The sequence below is a fragment of the Myxocyprinus asiaticus genome, chromosome 30 (genome assembly GCF_019703515.2).
Source record: "Myxocyprinus asiaticus isolate MX2 ecotype Aquarium Trade chromosome 30, UBuf_Myxa_2, whole genome shotgun sequence".
Taxonomy (NCBI): domain Eukaryota; kingdom Metazoa; phylum Chordata; class Actinopteri; order Cypriniformes; family Catostomidae; genus Myxocyprinus; species Myxocyprinus asiaticus.
Window position 1 is genome coordinate 2,497,605 of NC_059373.1, and position 20,341 is coordinate 2,517,945.

A 20,341-nucleotide genomic window follows, 5' to 3' on the forward strand; every position below is an offset into this window, starting at 1 on the left:
TTTATCAAAATCCTTAAAATGTCTGTTAATTCCAGATTTAAATGGGATTTCAGTGTGAACTTTTGGAATTTACTATGTTTTCTATATATGTGCTTCTTTAATATGTAATTGAATCTGTAATGTGGCAATAGAGTCATTTCATGTGTTATTGTTCACTGACCCCTTTGTTGTGACCAACAAAATCAATCTCAGAAAACGTTTTATTTCAATCTCTTTTTTTTTTTTTTTTTTTTTTTTACTGTAATAGAATACAGTTTTCTATATTTCAGTAACGAGAATCTAATGAAAATCAGCAATAATGGACATATTATAGTAAAGAAAATTTTGGGGAAGTGGAAAAAAATAGCTGCATATTACTGCATTGTAACGGGTTCACAAAATGGGCAAGGAGGAGGCGGGAACCGACTGAGCAGTTAACATAAACTTTTGACACAAATTAACTTAGACAAACATAAAGACTGCTTGCAGCAAAACCCTCAGACACGCACACACACAGATCGTGCGTCTCTCTCTCTCTCTCTCTCTCTCTCTCTCTCTCTCTCTCTCTCGAACTGGCGTCCCCGGCTCCTCTTTATCCCTCTCCCGGCTGATTGGGCTGATTCAGCGCTGGGCGTCCATCGTTACTGCCCGGCCATGCCCTCCTCCTCGTTACATACCCTTAACGCCCGATTCAGGCCGGGGAAACCTCCGGCCTGGCTTACTCCCCCACTTCCTTCCTGGAGGGGAGGTGTTGCCCTTGCAGCCATCCTTCCTCCGGCCAGTCTTCCCTGCCTCCTGGGAATCTGAATAGGATGTGGGGAGGGAGAGAGGAGAGGGAAAGAGTGATCAGGAGAGAGAGGAGAGAGAGAGGAGAGAGAGAGAGAGAAAAACTGGCTCACCTGTCCCCGAACATGCTGTCGACTGGTCCTCAGCCAGCTGTGCTGCGGTCCTCCGCGACACTGGGCGATGGCACTGGACCTCGCCTCCCGGCAGATGTCAGCAGCTCCTACACCCCCCTGGTGGCCGGCAACGGCTCCTCCACTTCCTGGTGGACGGCAACGGCTCCTTCGTCTCCTGGCGGACAGCAGCGGGCTCCTCCGCCTTCTAGCGAACTGCTCCAGTACCATTGGACCATACCTCCTCGGCGTTGTGACCCTCCATCAGCGGCGAGGGCTCTCCGACAGTGCCTCCCTCCCAGGATTCAGCATCAATGTACAGGAGGAGGCAGGAACTGGCTGAGCAGTCAACGTAAACTATTTAAGTTGACAATTGAACAAATGAACAAAACACAACATAAAACTGCTTTCCTTAACACAAAAGTGCACACACACGAACACTGCTGCGTGCGTCTCTCTCTCTCTCTCTTAAACTGGCACCCCCAGCTCCTCTTTATCCCTCTCCCAGCTGATTGGGCTGATTCAGCACCGGGCGTCCATCGTTACAGCCTGGCCACACCCTCCTCCTCGTCACATGCGTATGTTTAAAATATGTATATTTTTTAATTGCATTAAGGCTGTCAAAGATACCTTAAGAAAGTGGTTTACTCTAATAAAATAACATTAATTTAACATAGTTAATATTATTTACCTAATTTGACATTTAATACATATGATCTCTAAATACTGGTTGGAATATGAGCATTAGTGCATAAAGAGTGTAACAGTCTGGTTCCAGAAGTAAAAATACAATATATTTTCTCCATAGGGGAATTGATTAATAATGATTAATTATAATTCTTTAAAGACAGACCTACCATAAGTTTCGACATTGTTAATCAATGGTATATGCTTCTGTTGATGGCATCAGTCCACGTTATTTCAACTTCAATTTTTAAAAATCGTGTTTAAAAGCGGAGAACTACACTACCCGTAATCCTGAGAGGGAAAATCCACAAATCAGAGAATTGCGATGGGGGGCCTGGGTAGCTCAGCAAGTATTGACGCTGACTACCACCCCTGGAGTCGCAAGTTCGAATCCGGGGCATGCTGAGTGACTCCAGCCAGGTCTCCTAAGCAACCAAATTGGCCTGGTTGCTAGGGAGGGTAGAGTCACATGGGGTAACCTCCTCGTGGTTATCGATAGTGGTTCTCGCTCTCAATGGGGCGTGTGGTAAGTTGTGCGTGGATCGTGGAGAGTAGCATGAGCCTCCACATGCTGTGAGTCTCCACAGTGTCATGCACAATGAGTCACGTGATAAGATGCACAGATTGAGGGTCTCAGAATTGGAGGCAACTGAGACTTGTCCTCTGCCACCCGGATTGAGGTGAGTAACCACGCCACCACAAAGACCTACTAAGTAGTGGGAATTGGGCATTCAAAATTGGGAGAAAAGGGGATAAAAAAAAAATGTTAAATAAAAAAATCAGTGAATCGTGGCAAACAAATTGCGTCAAAAGAGCTCTACAGCTCCGCTCACTCCCATGATACACTCTCAAACTACTAATATTTTGTATATAACTATTTTGCAATAAACTTAAAATGTATTATTGTATTCAATGTGAAATTGTATTAAAATTAACTAATTTAATTCAATATTTTTAGATTTTTCCATAGTTTTTAATTCAATTATGTCATTCACAATAGAGTTTGAACGATAGTGGATTTTGCTGATACCGATAACTAAGTTGGTGGGAAAGGCTGATAACTGATTAATCGGATGATGGTTTTAAAAATGATTTGTAAAATGTCAAAAAAAAAATCTTATTCTCTCCTTAATATGACGGGCACAGGCAAGGAGTCCTAAATGAATAAAATCCCAGATGCAGTTTATTGTTCAACCAAAATCCCCAAAATAACCAGAAAAAAATAAGATTTGGTGCATCATGAGGGAATTTTAAGTATAAACAAGCCCAATACATACTGGGGACCCTTATTTTGAACTAAAACAATTATGAAAAAACTATCAGCAACTATCATCATAGATTTTTGCAGATAACGATAGTGCTAAAAAGCAACTATCAGCACCGATTAATTGGTAAAACCGATATATCGGCCTACCTTTAATTCACAATGCTTCATGGGATTGTAGTTCATCCTCTCATTAAAGATGTTAAGTACACAGTCTTTTACCTTTGTCTTTTTTTACGATTTTGAAATAGTTTTTTGACTCAAATCAAAGTTTGTAATGTCATTCAGCTCGGAGCTGGTTGGATTGAATCATAGCTCACAACCGTTTAATGAAGGGTTTTATGAAATCACAATGGGGGGGGGGGGTTTCAGTGGTTGATTAATTTATGCATGAAATCCGGATTTGACTTTTAAGTTAATTTCATACTTTATAGGGTGAAAAAATATAGTCAAAGCTTATTAAATATGAAATATCACCTTCAGAATAAGTGAAATGAATGTAGAATTCAAGTATTGAAATAAAGTTGACACTTTTTATTCTTGTTTTATTGTTTTTTATGTGTAGCCCAATGATCAGTTGCCCCTGCACTACGCAGCATCTCGACCCACCGGTGGACTCCCCGTCATGCAAACCTTACTCAAGTTCAGCAGCAAAGACGCTCGACTCACTCCTGACAAGGTACAAAAATGGATCTGAAAAATCTTGACATTTCTTTCCTCTGAGTCAGTCTGACGTTCTTTTCTCAGAATATTAGTTCTGATTTGCTGTCTGGATCGTTTTCTTTCTCATACAGGATGGCTGCCTGCCACTGCTGCTAGCTGTAGAAGCCGGGAATATTGCAATAGTCCGAGAACTCCTCACCGATCAATCGGAACCGCAGCTCCAAGCTGTGAAAATAGTAAGAATGAAGATAACATTCTTCATACAGTCAAATCATGTCTATTTCCTGCCATCAATGAAAAGCTGAGTCATTAGGTTTGGGGCTACCGTAACGCAAAGCGTCTCTTAATCTTGTTCTGGAACTCCCATGTGTGGAGCTAACAAACGACATGCTGTTTTAATTGTGGTTGAACGTTGTTTAGGTTTCATCTGATAAAAGCTCTCTATATGAATCTCTGATCACAAAGTGGTTCAGATTTAACTGGTCTTATAGTAAGTGTGGGAGTTTAGCACTTTAGCAAACGGTCAAAGGAATAGTTGACTAGTTTACAATTCTGTCATCATTTACTCATCCATATGTTCGGCTCAAACCTGTATACTGTTATTTTGTCTGTTGAACACAAAAGGAGAAATTTTGTAGAATCTATCATATGACTTCAGAAGTCTCAGAATACAGCGCACAAGTCATACGGACTACTATTTTTTGGAGCTTTTCTTGTGTTTGTCTTTTTAAAGCTTGGAACTGCTGTTGTATATAAAAGAGCTGCGGAAAGATTCTTCAGAAATTCTCCTTTTTGCGTTCCCCTGAAAAAATACCAGCAAACATGTTTGGATTGAAACAAGGGTTAGGGCTGAACGATTAATCAAAATAAAATCGAAATCACGTTGTGACCCATGTACTGCTCTTATTTGCGTGGCTGTTTTGTTTGTAGTGTGTAGTGCTTTCCTACATACATGTAAAAGGGGTCAGTGTATTACACGTGTTTTCAGAGCATTTCTGTGTTCCATACACAAAATAATGATATTTATCTGGTCCCCTGAGTGACTGATGTGCTCCGAGTTTGGTTCGGTGAGCTAACGTGCGCTAAACATGCGCTAAACGCATTATATTTAAAGCGCCCCAGATTTACTTTAATTGCACATTTGCATAATTTCACATTTGTTTGGCCGCTACAATTTACAAATCTAAAATAACCCCATAACAGCAGGTTTTGTGAACAGAAAGGGAGATGACAACATTTCACTGCATTAAAAGGCTGTTGTCAACTCAACTACAAACAACAGAAACTTTGTCAAAATAAAAGTTTCCGCCAAAATAAAGATTTTTTATCGGACTGTGCAACAATGCCACAATAAAGTTAAGAAGTTATTAAATAAATAAATTACTATTATTATTAATTTCTGTATATCTATCTATCTATCTATCTATCTATCTATATATATATATATAGGGAAAGAGGCGCGGCCTAGGAAGGTTCAACCTCCTGGCACCTCTCAGGAACCTGATGATCAGGTCGTGCTTACCGAAAGACTTACCTTCAATAGCGTCGTGGTGTGCTGTCCAGTCCAGGGACCAGACATGGAGATTCCAGAGGTCTGGGTGTGGGTGCCAGAGAGTGCCCCATCCCTGGGGGGGGGGTAATTAAATAATGGCAGCACTATTTCTTTAATATAAACGACTCAGGTGATTTTGAAACAATATGACAAATGCATCTGAATTGTGTTTCCAGGGCAACGGCGACACGGCACTTCACATCTGCTGTAGACGGAAAGATGTTGAGATGGCCAAAGTCCTGGTGGAGTTTGGGGCGAATCCAGACTCTCAGAATGTATAGAGGACACAACAGAACAATACACACTCATCATATACTGTACATGTTACACATACAAACAAAAATTACTTGCTATATCACACTTAAGGCCAAAGTATACTTCAGTTTTCCACATGAGCGTGCCACAAATTTAATCATCAGCACAGTATTCACAGACATAATATCTTGGTAAACAAACATTTTAACACATTCTGAGTTCAGGTATTGTATTTCAGGTAGTACTTTTACCAGTACACACCATTTTTTTAAGAGTTTTTCAAATGTTTACAAGACCTCTTGTTTTATTAAATTGCGTGACAATATTTGGCACCGCAATTTTTGAGTGATGCAAATGTGCGATTCAGGAACCGAATATCTGATATCTGATAATGGACAATAGAGGCAGAAAAGGCGGATTCTGCACCAAAGGTCTTTTTGACAGTTATTTCCCTTTGAATTGCTCAACCATCTGTCTCTGGGTTAGTGGCGTTTTTGCCCATCTGTCTGGTCTGATAACCCATCAACGGTCTCAAAGACACTGACAATTATCCCACTGTAATAATCACAGATTAAGAGTCTGATAAATTCACAAACATCCTGTGTTGATTATCATTTCCTCTGCTTGCCATCAGGTCCAATTGCAGAATAAAGCATGGGAGAAAAATTCACATGCACGCAGGCAGAGGCAAAGGAGTCAATTCTTGACATTCAGTAAAAATATAGAGCTATAGAGTTTAGAGAATTTAATGAGAAATGTTTGAGTTCATATTGAGATCTCTGACTTTGGTGTCTTGGCAAACATGGTCACAGTTGGAGACATTGTTGAGATCTCGTGTGAGATTACTGGAGTCTTTTTCTCAGGGGAACATTTGAGAAGCAGGAGATTTCGGGAAATGTTTCCATTTTTTTTCCCCCTTTGTTCCTGTCTAAGAGAAACAACTTAATGAGATATTGATGTTCTCATAATGTTTGGTCATGGTGGAGGAAGTTTACCATTTTTAGAGGAAAGAGCTTTTAGAGAACTTTTTCAGCGCTTAAAGGAATAGTTCACCCAAAAAGATGTCAAAGATACCAAAATACTTCAGATGTCAGATGTCCCTACCCAGGGATGGTCTAATTAGGGCTCCTAATTAAAAGAGAAATACTGTTATACATGAATTAAGTTGTAATTGTTCTTTGATAGACCCTGAAACCTCACAGTCAACGACCCGATAACATATTTGTTCATATTCCTTTGGGTTTTTGGGGATGTAATGAAACTTGTCACTAAAATGAGATGCCTGAAGTATGAAGAGCAGCATAGAGTGGGTTATTTCTCTTGTGAAAGTGGCCCATGTGTAACACACAAAACATTTTAGACATTTAAAATTTTTTGTGAGGTTTGGAAATGAATTAAAGGGTGAGTTTTTGAAGGATATTTAAGGTTGTGGTGGGGATGGAGAGAGACTGATGTTTGTTTATTTAAGTACAGACAGCAAATATTAAAAGAGTAGTTCACCCAAAAATGAGAATTCTGTCATTTACTTGCCCTCTTGGTGTTCCAATTCCATTCTGTGTTCCACAGAAGGAAGAGAGTTACACAGATGAGGAACGAAATGAGGGTAAATGATGACAGAATGTTTGGGGGAGGGGGTAGGGGGTGTTAGCGTCAAACCATGGAAGGTGTGATCCATGAACAAGGAAAGTAAAAAAATATATACAGGAACCGGATGATTTTCATGACTATCGGTTCCGTTAACGGTTCTCAAATGTGCATTCTTCTGCTGTGTGGACGCAGCACCGTGCATAAATACTCAACAGCACTAAACTTGCAGCATGACCTGTGTAGTCTGATTCCCGAATGAATGACTCTTTTGAGCAGGTTCTTTTCTAGTGAATCTGAAGCATTCAGCGTGACAAGTGTAGGCTGATTCCAGAACAAATGACTCTTTTGAGCCGGTTCTTTTTTAGTGAATCAAAAACATACAGCGATGCCAGTGTAGTCTGATTATTGAATGAATGACTCTTATGAGCTGATTTATTTGAATCTACAGTGCAAAACAAACAGCCGGCTAGTGTATTCTGGTTCCTTAACAAATGACTCTTTTGAGACGGTTCTTTTTAGTGAATCAAAAGCACACAGCGTGACAAGTGTAGTCTGATTCCAGAACAAATGACTCTTTTAAGGTGGTTCTTTTTTAGTAAATCAGAAACATACAGCGATGCCAGTGTAGTCTGATTATTGAATGAATGACTCTTATGAGCTGGTTTATTTGAATCTACAGTGCAAAACAAACATCCGGCTAGTGTATTCTGGTTCCTTAACGAATGACTCTTTTGGGCTGGTTCTTTTTAGTGTATCAAAAACATACAGAGGCACCAGTGTAGTTTGATTCAAGAACAAATGACTCTTTTGAGCCAGTTCTTTTTAGTAAATCAAAAACATATATATGAGACAAGTGTAGTCTGGTTCCTGAACGAATTACTCTTTTGAGGCAGATTTTTTTTTCCTTCAGTGCAAAATGAACAATTTAGCCTGATTCACGAGCGATTCTCATACCTAATGGAGAGGTTCTGAGTTGCCCCATCACTGTTGCCCTTGAAGAAACCAGAGTTCATTACCCGTCATGTGAAGCTTGTTTGTTTGCTACTGTGTGTGCAGAATGACTGGCAGACTTCTCTTCACATCACAGCTTTAACAGGAGATGAGAACATGCTGACGTTCTTATACCACTGTAAAGCCAATCCCAACATTTTAGACAAGGTAAAACACAAACATTCAGAGAGGGAGCATGAACATCTTTTTGTCTCTTTATCTACACGGTTTGCTGAACTTGGATCCTTGATTCTATTCATCATGCATTTATCCATCCATCCTTTGGGTAATAGCAGTGTGTTTCTGTATTATTACTACAGTGTAATTGCTCACTTCTCTCTTTCTCTTTTGTGTCAGATGGACAGATCTCCTCTGCACATCGCAGCTGAGCAGAACCACACCAGTGTGGTCGAGATTCTCACTGAGAAGTTCAAATCATGTGTGTTAGCAAGGACCAAGGTGACTCACTTTTAAATAATTTGTTAAAGTAGTAGTTCCCCAAACATGAAAATTGTGTCATAATTTTGTACTCATTTTGGTCCAAATTTTTCTCTTCCACAAAAAATATGACAAGTTTTGCTAGACCGCTATAAAGTTACTATGCACACATTACTATACATTTTTCTGTACTGTAAATATCTCCTTTTGTGTCCTTTGCAAGATAGACAATTAATTTTTGTGTGAACTAATCCTTCATGTTACTTGATCTTTTTGTGTATTTCAAACGACACTCTCCCGAATGGTACAGGATGGAAACACACTCTTGCATATCGCGTCCCAGTGCGGTCACCCTGGAACGGCCCTCACGTTCCTGAGGAAAGGTGTTCCACTGCACATGCCAAACAAGGTGCTGACCACAACCAATTATTAGTCCGATTTAGTTTTATACATCAAATAAATGATAATTACACAAAGGGGAATTTAGAAAGGCCCAAAGATCAATTCGGAAATGTTTCCTACGGAATCTCTTTCATGTGTTTTCGTTTCATTCTGGTTGCTGAAATGTAAGATTTAGAATTTGTTTTAGGAAGTTTTTAAGTATATAGTCTTTTAAAGACTCTGTAAATTTGCTTAATGAACTCTGTTTTCTGTCCTGTGTTGATGTTGTTGTCTTATTGTAACATTAAGTTTGGGGCAGGATATTGTATCGAAGGCCTCGTCCTTTTTAAAAAAAAAAAAAAAAAATAGGCAATTTGCTTTATTTACCATGGTCACATGATATCCGTTTTACTTTTTCCTAAATTCTTTATTTATCTTTATATATTTATTTTTAAAGTTTATTTCAATTTTATAATTAGAAGGGGGTTTGATCAAATGAAATAGAACAATTACAGTATAAAGCATTTATGAAAACCTATATTCAGTACATCTCTTTTGCTTGTGAGATATTGCTTAGTATTATTATTACATTGAATTGTAACTTTTTACTATACAGTAGTAATATATTGCTGTCGTTATTTTTGCAATTTCTCTGCTCTCTGTCATCTCTAACTCACACAGAGCTCACGTGATACTCACGCATTTAGTCAGAAGTGTGCAGCACATGCAGACTGTGTTTTTATTTTATTTAATCGCACTCTTTTGCATTTTAATAATCACACTAGGACATATCATGATTTAATTTTATTAATTGTGCATCCATACATTCAAAAAATAACAAATTCCATCATATTGAATTGAGTAATCTTTATTTACTTTAAAGCTTTATTAATTTAATTTTGTTATACATTACGCAGTTCATTTTAATGGAATTTTGTTGTGAAATTGAAATGCGTAAATCTTAAAAATATGCTAAAATATTTTTTGGAGTGTACATTCATTTTATGTCAAATATGTAGTGCAAAATGAGTCACCAATATTTAAAGTCTGTTTTCTCAGAAGAGGAAGAATGTATATATTGGATTAAATGCATATATTGAGTTGTACACTAGCATATAGATCAAATATAGGGCTGGGTATTAATACAGATTTCCCGATTAAATTTGGATTCACAAGCTTTCGATTCAATTGCGATTTCAATATTGATTCAAATGGTTATATTCCAGGTATAATGTCAATTTTGCTTACAAATGAAAGAAGTTCTCTCCGAGCTAATGTTGTTAATTCCTTTTAACTAGGTACATTATGAAAATATGAATTTTAATAATTATATTTTATAAGTTTTTCATCATTTTGGTCACATTTTGGCTTTTTAAAAATGATCAGATCCATGTATTCAAACAATAAATATGATATTATATTGCATATATTATATTTTGTTACATGTTTATAGTTAACATGCACATTTGTACTATTTACAAGTAATTACATTGGTTTTTTAACACGTGCTAAAAAACGTTACTGTCTCTTTAAGAAAACCGGCAGTTCTGTAAAGAGCGCATATTAACGAGAGAAGACTCAAATGGCTTTATCTCATCCGTGCTGCGTGTGATTAGAATTAAATGTTTCTTTATGTTGTTTTTGATCAACAACTGATGGTAAATAGCAGAAAGGGTATTAAAAGAGACATTATTCAATGACAGATTGATTGTGTGGATCTCGTCTTTGGACACACATTACACGGAACGAGTGAAAGCAAACTTTTACTCTCAACACTCGGTCAAAGAATCTCGCTGTTGAACTTCTTCACCACTAAACTACTCAATCACTGTTGAGTGAAATCTGAACATTTACCAGCCAGTTGCCAAATATTTACGTTTTAGTTGCATAGCGCGAAATTTGGTTGCAAATGCGAATTATTTCCTGTCATTGTTGTAGAGGGTTGCACATAGAGTAAAAGATCGATCTTGGGATTTAAGAATCGATATCAAGATCGTTCAAATGAAGATCGCAATGCATTGGAAAATTTATATTTTTACCCAGCCCTACATATTGATGACCTCAAAGCTGACGCAAATGGACTAAAAGTCACAAAACTCTCATTCTGATTTCATGGGGTCTTTAATATTGTCCTGTGAGGGTGTATTTGCATTTCAAGAGACTTTTTTGTGTCTTGTTTGTCTCTGTATTTCTGTTGTCAGTCAGGTGCAGTGTGTTTGCATTTGGCAGCTAAGAGAGGCCACACGACTGTAGTGAAAGCTCTGCTCCAGAGGGGTGCGCATGTGGACTCCACCACTAAAGACGGCCAGATGGCTCTGCACATTGCAGTGGAGAACTGCAAACCGCAGGTGGTACAGATGTTACTGGGATTCGGGGCACATGTGCAGCTCAGAGGAGGAAAGGTAACCAAGCACCTGTTTAAAGAGTCCATTCAAATAGTTGTCATTATTTACTCACCCTCATGTCATTTCAAACTGTATTTTTTTTTTTCTGGGGAAAATAAAAGTGACTGAAAAGCATCATAAAACTAGTCCATACGACCCGTGCACTGTATTTCAGTGAAGTCATATGATGTTTTTTTCCCCATGGGTAAAGGCACAGGAAACCCCTCTGCACATTGCAGCACGTGTGAAGGAAGGTGAACAGGTGGCTCAGATACTTCTGAAGAGCGGAGCAGAAGTGAATGCACAGCAGGAGGTCAGTCAGTTATAAACAACACTGGATGTAATAAAGCATGATATTCAAACACTGTTACACTCTCTTTATCAGAATGGGGAAACCGCTATGCATGTGGCCGCCCGTCACGGCAATCTGCAGATGATACGAGCTCTGATCCAGGAGGGAGGAGATGTCACCTGGACATCTAAGGTATATTAAAGGGATTGTTCACCCAAAAATTTAATTCTCTCATAATTTTACTCACCCTCATGCCATTCCAGATGTGCATGACTTTCTTTCTTCTGCAGAACACTAATGAAGATTTTTAGAAGAATGTTTCAGCTCTGTAGGTCCATACAATGCAAGTGAATGGTGACCAGATCTTGGAACATAAATTCACGATCATGATTTCAAGCCTGATTACACTTCCTAGTGCTTGACGCACTATAGCAAGGGTCTCACAACTACGGCATGGAACCATGCCTGTTACACGTTTTGACCGGCCAGCTCTGGAAGCGCGAGACTGCTTTGGTGGCTTTTCATGCCTGTAAGGCTGGCCATAGTGTTTGCCAGTAGCATTTGACTGCAGGCTTTTTAGGAGTATGTCACTGGTTGGACCCACTGAACAAATATGCCCCTTCATGGAAGTTCGAGTCGGTCGTTTGAGTCTGAACAAGATAAGACGTCTCATTCATGAAGGAACTGAATGTACTGGTACACTTGTTCACGAACGAAATTAGTCTCTTAGTTGAATTGTTGAGATTAATATTTTAATAAATGATAAATAGACTTTTTCTGATCATGAATAAGTCTACTTTTTCCTTGTTCAAAGTGTAAAAGAAGGTCATTTGGCTCAATCTACTGGCGCAAAAGCGTAATGGTCAATGAACGAATCAATGAATCAATCTGAATTAATGGTTTTTGGTTTTGGTGGCAAGTTGCTAAGAAATGTATACATGCAATAAAGTTAACAATATTAAAATCATGTTCTGTAAATGGATTGTAATTGTAAAATGAATCCATGTAATAAAAGCAGAAGAATAATCTCTGTGACAAAAATACCGTAGGCTCACTCCGGCCCCCCTTGAAAACATAGCAGAGTGAACTGACCCTTGCAGCAAAAAGTTTGGGGACCCCTGCGCTATAGGAAGTGTAATCGAGCTTGAAATCATTATCGTGCCTAGAGACTGCAATGGCAAGATGTACAGTGAAAAACAAGTTATATTTTGGTCTGTTCTCACCCAAAACCGATTGGGTCACTTCAGAAGACATGGATTAAACCACTGGAGTCTTATGGATTAAATAAATGCTGCCTTTATGAAGCTTCAACGTTTTTATTGAGTTAATGATGAGAGAATTTTGGGTAAACTTTTCCTTTAAAGACATCAAGGCTATGTCTACATTCATGCGGATCCATTTGAAAACGGCGTTTTTGTTTTCGAAACGCTCCCTGTCCACACTGCCGTTTTCAAGCGTTTTCCAAAAGTTGCTCGTCCACATTGAAACGTATGAAAATGCTTAAATCAATTGTCCTCGTGTTCTGTCACCAAACACCAATTCCGAGTAAACTTCCATAGCCTTCGAAGGAATGCAATGTGAATGTTGTACAAAGTAACATTTATCTGTAACAACGTAATCAAAGTGAATATCAGGCACAGCGCCGCTACAACACGGGCCGCCAGCTTGATTTTTTTGGTTGAATGGATCACATGACTGCATCACATGACAACAAATACGTCATCATTTTCCAATGTCTCCGTTTTTCCAGTCCACGCTACAACACGAAGACGGCATTTTCAAATTTATCCACGCCATCTCAGTGTGGACGGAAGGCCAAAATGTAGAGAAAAAGATGCGTTTTCAAACACAAACGTATTAGTGTGCCTTTACGCCACGTCCACACCAACTTTTTTGGTTCACCAATCAGTTATAAGGTTTTGATAGGTCATTATTTTCTTTGACATCCTCTTTAATAGTGATATAATAAAAAGTTTAGAAAGTTGTTTATATTTTGTGTTATTCAACATTCTGAGACGGAAATGTCAACTTCCAATAACCATACATGAACCAAACTTTACACATAGGTATTCAACCTTTTCATGATAGAAACATTTTTACAGATTGATTTATTTACATAAGAATTGCTTCCTTATAAATTACATGATTTCTACTGTATATAAACATGAGCTTTCCCAACCTATGCACAGTGTTTTAACATTTACAGGCTTCCCTGCAGTCATGGAAAACCTGGAAATATCATTTAAAATAAAATGTTAGGCCTAGAAAAGTCATGGAAAACTTTGAAATCATGGACATTTTTTTATAGTGAGTATCAAGTCTTCAAGTTACACTCTGCTCTGAAATATTTCATCACCTAAATTTTCTTCTCAGTTGGAGTTTCTGTTGATTTTAAATGCTTGCAAGCCATTGTGCTGTCCGATGCCCTTTTTTGAATAGATATTAATTGGCCAAAATGGTTCCCAAATCGGTCTAAATGGTTCAGTAGATTAAAAATCCAGAAATTTCCAAACAAATGGAAAAGTCATGGAAATTCATTGGTCACAAAAGGTGAGTACCCTGTATGTATGAAATAAAGAATAATAATACTAATATCCGTTCTGTAAAAATCTTTGTCAAATGTCAGTTTTTGGTTTCAAGGTGCATGCAAAGTTAATGCATATGTTGTTCTTGTGTGCCTTATTTGCATATTAGGATATCGTAATAATAAAAGTAGTGATTTGGTATTTTCTCTTTTTCTTATTTTTTTAATTATGTCTAAACAGGTTGGAGAAAATCCTCTTCAAGTTGCCGTGCGTCACTGTCACGCCCATGTGGTGGAAGAGATTTTAAACTATCTGACCAATGAGAGAAGCCGCCAGGAGGCAGAGCTTTGTGTCTATCACAGGAACAAGGTCAGACTCACCTTAATTAATTAATTTAATAATTAATTAATAATAATTGTATTTATTTATCACACATTATACATTTGCACATATACAGTGAAATTCTTTTTTTTTTTCACATATCCCAGCTAAGCTGGGGTCAGAATAAGATGAGATGACATGAGTCACAGATACACTATAGGCTCAGTGAAACCCAGCTTATTTTGTAAGTGTGTGGTTGTTTTTGTGCCCCCTGTAGAACGGCGAGACACCGCTGCATCTGGCTGCTGCGCTCAGGAGAGACGCAGCGCATCAGACGGATGAGGACATCCACATCATCAAGATACTGATGGTGTATCATGCTGACATCACAGCGGTCATGAGACAGGTGTGTCACGGTGTTATTATCATTAACAGAAACTAAAATGAAAACCTTTGCGTTAACAAAAATCATAATAGGGAAAAACTGAAACAACACTAAAATACCTTTACATAACTCAAACTAACTAAAATTAAATAGACCTCAAATTAATTGTAGTTTTATAAACTTTTAACCTTTAACAACTAAAACACTAAAACAAAAACTAAAGACTAAACCGGATTTTTTTTTTTTTTAATTAATTGCAATAATCACATATATAAATATTTGCTGAGAAAGGAACTCAAATAACAATAATTTCAAATATAATGATTTAATAATTAAAAATAATTATATTTAAATAATTATAAATATAATATATGTATATATACAGTATACAATATATATATATACACTGTACATCAGTGGTTCTTAACCTTTTTTTGATGAATGCCCCCCACTTCATTCCCTTATCAATCTATTTCTTCATAAAGTCCAGTTAGTGTTACTATAGTAAATTCAAGGGTGGTGATGAAGAATTCTGTGCCGAAATCAAATGGTTTCCGCTTCTCGCGCTTTGCTTCTCACTGATTCTCGCAAAGCTGAGAGTTTAAGAGCTCGAGCTTTAAGAGCTGCTCTGTCCATTGAGCCGTATCCATCTACAGAGCCTTACAGGTGCATTAGCCGAGGTTATGCCTCCACCTGGGTATTTGATGCTGCTAAACCAGATACTTCAGATGCGTCGCTAGACTTCAAAATCAGATGAACCGTGGTACAAATGCATACCAACCAGTATAATTGAAGTCTAGATAAAGTCTAGATAAACGTTTTAATGCAAAGATGAACTTGACGATAGATTTGATTATTATGACTGATAAATGCCCCCCATTTGTAACCTAACACCCCCCATCTACTAATTTGCTCTCAGCGGCCCCTGGCACCCTTTGAACGCCCCCGTTGAGAACCCCTGCTCTATATATATATATATATATATATATATATATATATATATATATATATAATAAATATAGTAATTCAGATAATTAAAATGCATGACATTATTGTGTCAGACGAGTAAAGCATTGAAAATACAATACAATAATTGTCTTTAAAAGGCAATATATTGTTTATTTCCATATTATTGAACATAAGCCTATCATTGGCCTACAGTCCACAGTAATCCATTTTGCAATTTAATTCTTCAATCTGTCCGAGACAGATTTACTCTAAGGGCTTTTCTAAGTATGCAACAATGTACACATGCATCAGACAGACACTTTTGGAGTGTCTCAATTTGGTTGCATTGCATCATAAACAGCATTTTTAGGTCGCTGTGTCAATGTCTCAAGATCCCTGCTTTCGGAATTGCACTCCGTCTAGCTGTGTTTGAACATCTAACACATTCATACTAACGCACTACCTTCATGTTCTTTAAAAAAAAATTATAATAATTTACTTGTTATGTGGACTGCTCTAAGCTAAGTTAGACTTGTATTACAGCAATTATATTGTTGCCCTTTTTGCTGGATGAATCGCTTCTATTGTTCTCCTCATTTGTAATTTGGATAAAAGCATCTGCTAATTGAATAAATGTAAAATGTGTTTGAACGCAAGAACGTGTTCTCATCTTGTGCTGTCCCGTTGGTTTATTCTCTGTACAGCTGTGCATTACCTATACAGCTGGAGTTGCGCTTACTGCCCCCTGCTGAAAACAGGTGGTGCTTCAAGCTTAAATTGCTCCGATGGTAGGAATATTCCTTATTACGGGCCGTGGACAAGATTCATTGTTTTTTTTACATTATTTTTCATAGAGTGAAAACTAAACTAGGAACTCATTTGCAACGAGTGTGTTCTGCATTTTTCACTGTTTTCTAATTCTTTCAGAGTGGAGAGACACCTCTACATTACAGTGCCAGGGTGGGAAACACCGCAGTACTTCAGGAGATGCTCAGCAATGTCCCTACCAGCCAGCTCCAGACAGCCATTAACAAACATGCCAAGGTACAGAGTCAAAACTCTACAGAGGATGAAGGGAAAATTAACAGCATGTGTTGTTTGTGGGTATTGAGTGGTTTGATGCTTTATTAACTTTATTAATTTCTCTCTTTCACAGTTGATAAATAAAGCATTTAGTGCTAATATATATTTGTCAATGCATTGTGTACATGTGCTTTCGTATATATTAAACAGAACGGCTGGTCTCCGTTGCTGTTGGCAGCAGAACAGGGTCACACAGAGGTTGTCAGGATCCTGCTGCAGAATAATGCCAGAGTGGACGTGTTCGATGAGGTCAGAGAGACTATAACTAAAGTATCATAACACCACTGATATGTCTAAATTCTGGATCATTTGACCTGCCAAGACCTTAAAGGAATAGTTCACCCAAAAATGAAAATTCTCTCATCATTTACTCATCCTCATGCCATCCCAGATGTGTATAACTTTCTTTCTTCTGCAGAACACAAATGGAGATTTTGAGAAGAATATTTCAGCTCTGTAGGTCCATACAATGCAAGTGAATGGCGACCAGAACATTGCAGCTCCAAAAAACACATAAAGGCAGCATAAAAGTAATCCATAAGACCCCAGTGTTTTAATCCATGTTTTCTGAAATGATACAATAGGTGTGGGTGAGAAACAGATCTATATTTAAGTCCTTTTTACTATCAGTATCCACCTTTACATTATTTTACTTTTGTTTTTGGTGATTTGCATTCTTCGTGCAAATCACCATCTTCTGGGTAGGGAGGAGAATTTAAAAAAGGACTTAAATAATTATCTGTTTCTCACCCACACCTATTGTATCGCTTTAGAATAAATTAATTATCATTTGGAGTCTTTTAATCCACTTTTATGTGGGCTTTATGTGCTTTTTGGAGCTTCAAAGTTCTGGCCACCATTCAGTTGCATTGTATGGACCTACAGAGCTGAAATATTCTTCTAAAAATCTTCATTTGTGTTCAATGAGGGTGATTAATTGATGAGAGAATTTTCATATTTGGGTGAGCTATCCCTTTAGTTAAGATTTCTTTGCTTCGATATTAGAGCTACAATTGTTCTTACATTAACAGCTGTGATACTATCAGATGGTAATAAAATGGTACTTTTATATACAGTATACTTTAATACTAAATAATTGCCATATTTATATAACACTGTATAGCCTATAAAAGGTACTCAACAGGTCCTTATTGCCATGGCACATGTCCAAAAAAAAAAAACCCCCAAAAAAAACAAAAAACATGGAAATACCATGAACATTTTTGTTAATAAGGATAATATGTGAATTGGGATTCATCCATTGACTTTTTTTTATTTTTTTTTTTACTTTTTTTAAATAAAACTAATGTAGACTGAAAAACAATGTATGAGGATAATCTCTAATAAAGACAGCTAATGGTAATTCATTTTATGATTAATTATTGTTATTACCATGTGCCAATACTATTAGTATTATTACAACAAAAATATTGATATGCTTTAGGGTTCAAACGAATGTTCCCAGGTCAATAAAGGTCAAGCATTTGTGGCATAATATTGATTACCACAAAAATATTATTTAAATTGCCACTCGTTTATTTAAAAAAAGAAACTAAAATCATGGTTTACATTAGAAGTCAATGGGGCCAATCTGTAAACGTCAAAATACTCACTGTTTCAAAAGTATAGCCACAAGACGTAAACATTATACGTGTTAACATGATTTTAGTGTGATAAAATCACTTACTAAACATGTCTGTGTAAAGTTATATACAATATTATAACTTTGTTGTCATGATAATGAAATCCTGTTATCCTGGTATTGGCAATAATTTTACACAGATTTTAGTTTGCGATTTTTCACACTGAAGTCATGTTAACATGTATATTGTTTACGTCATGTGGCTATATATGACAGGTTCTTTAACGCTCTCTGTAATGAGGAAGCGGAGGCCAGACAAATTTCCACCTTCTCTCATCTTTTTATTGTGCAAGTTACTTTTCAATGTCACAGCAGTCCTTACACATACACACAGCAAGCGTGTGTCACTCTCTCTCTCCTCCAGCAGTCTGGACTGCTCTTTTATCCCTCTCAGCTCTCACTGCAAACACAAACAGCTTTTAGAGATCATTTCCCATAGGTGTCAATCCTTACTGTTCTTCCTCTCATGGCCTCACTCTCCACAGACATCGCTCGGCCACAACCCCATTTTTTTGTGGTAATCAACATAATGCCCATGGCCGGGTCTGAGTGGGGGTTGAGGGGGCATGGCATCCCATAGGCTTTTTGCCATCAGAACTGATGGGTAAAAAAAATGTTGTGTCTTAAAGAACACTGTTAGAAATTATGAATAATGAATTTGACATGTCGACAACAGGAAGGGAAGGCCGCCATCCATCTGGCTGCAGAACAAGGTCATCAAGACATCGTAGATATCCTTCTGTCTCACAAGGCCTTTGTGAACGCTAAGACCAAACTTGGTCTGACACCACTGCACCTGAGCGTTCAGAGTGGGACAGCCCGACTCATTAGACTGCTGGTGGAGACCCATCAGGCCAGTATTGATGCTCTCTCTCTGGTAAGATCACTGTACAATGGCTAATTATTGTGGTTAAGAGCTCTTATGGTGAGATGGCATGTATTTGTTTACAGTCTGTATATCTAATTTTCGGCAGAGAAAACAGACCCCTCTGCACTTAGCGGCCATCAGTGGACAGCTCGACATTTGCTGCAGCCTGTTAAACTTGAACGCTGACCTCACTGCCACAGATATCGTGAGTTTTTTAAAGAAATAGTTCACCTAGCCATGAGACCAATGGGGTGAAAACAAAAAACAATTCGCCAATTGGGTAAAAAAAAAAAAAAAAAAAAATATATATATATATATATATATATATATATATATATATATATATATATATATATATATATATATATATATATTCGCCAATGGGGTAAAAAAACTAAAAAAACACAATTCTCCAATAGGGTAGGAAAAAAGCAAACAAACAAAAAAACCTAGTTCAAAGGCAAAACAAGTTCCCTATCTGTCACTCACTCGACGTTGTGTCGATGTGACACTAGGGGTCACTCTTGGGAGCCCAAGACACCTCTGGTCTTTGATAAAAGGCCAATGAAAATTGGCGAGTGGTATTTGCATGCCACTCCCCCGGACATACGGGTATAAAAGGAGCTGGTATGCAACCACTCATTCAGATTTTCTCTTCGGAGACGAACGGTCATGCTCTTTGAGCTGAATACTACTGTTCATTCACCTCTGCTGGATCTGACGGCGCATTTCAGCGGCTTCTCCCTCCACTGCACTGGTGCACTGCAGAGAACGCCCCTGGGCACTTCGGCAGGAAAAACTAGAGAGTATATTTTCTGAAAGAGTTTTTCCCCTCTATAAGAGTACATATTTCTCTAAAAGAGCGCACACACGGAACGTCTTTTTAAAGACGCGTCTTTTTAAAGATGCCTTTCCGATTGTGTGTTATTCCTGGTTGCAGTCGTTATCTCTCAACTTCGGATGGTCATGATCGCTGTCTTTCGTGTCTGGGCGTGACCCACACGGAGGCAGCGTTTGTGAATGGTTCATGTTCTCACTGCGAGAACATGACCATGGCTTTCTTACGAAAGCAAGCCACCCCAGCGGCACCCCGCCTCGGTCCTTCTACCTACGGGTATGAGGCTAGCGCGGTTAGCACTGGGGGCGATTTGGGGACCTCAATGGGATCGTCTCCACCGGGTATCCCCCCGCGGACCTCCCA

At 38.1% G+C, this 20,341-nt stretch overlaps 1 protein-coding gene across 1 annotated transcript in view; it reads left to right on the forward strand.

Moving 5' to 3' along the window:
- LOC127420675 (serine/threonine-protein phosphatase 6 regulatory ankyrin repeat subunit B-like) overlaps nt 1-20,341 on the forward strand; it is a 69,585-nt gene that overhangs the window by 24,622 nt on the left and 24,622 nt on the right. The window contains exons 4-18 of the mRNA XM_051663125.1: nt 3,392-3,505; nt 3,621-3,725; nt 5,218-5,316; nt 7,940-8,041; nt 8,231-8,332; nt 8,622-8,720; nt 10,894-11,094; nt 11,288-11,389; nt 11,462-11,560; nt 14,134-14,262; nt 14,492-14,620; nt 16,475-16,591; nt 16,781-16,879; nt 18,949-19,149; nt 19,247-19,345. Of these exons, the coding sequence (XP_051519085.1) occupies nt 3,392-3,505; nt 3,621-3,725; nt 5,218-5,316; nt 7,940-8,041; nt 8,231-8,332; nt 8,622-8,720; nt 10,894-11,094; nt 11,288-11,389; nt 11,462-11,560; nt 14,134-14,262; nt 14,492-14,620; nt 16,475-16,591; nt 16,781-16,879; nt 18,949-19,149; nt 19,247-19,345 (1,797 nt within the window). The remainder of the gene's footprint in view (nt 1-3,391; nt 3,506-3,620; nt 3,726-5,217; nt 5,317-7,939; nt 8,042-8,230; nt 8,333-8,621; nt 8,721-10,893; nt 11,095-11,287; nt 11,390-11,461; nt 11,561-14,133; nt 14,263-14,491; nt 14,621-16,474; nt 16,592-16,780; nt 16,880-18,948; nt 19,150-19,246; nt 19,346-20,341) is intronic.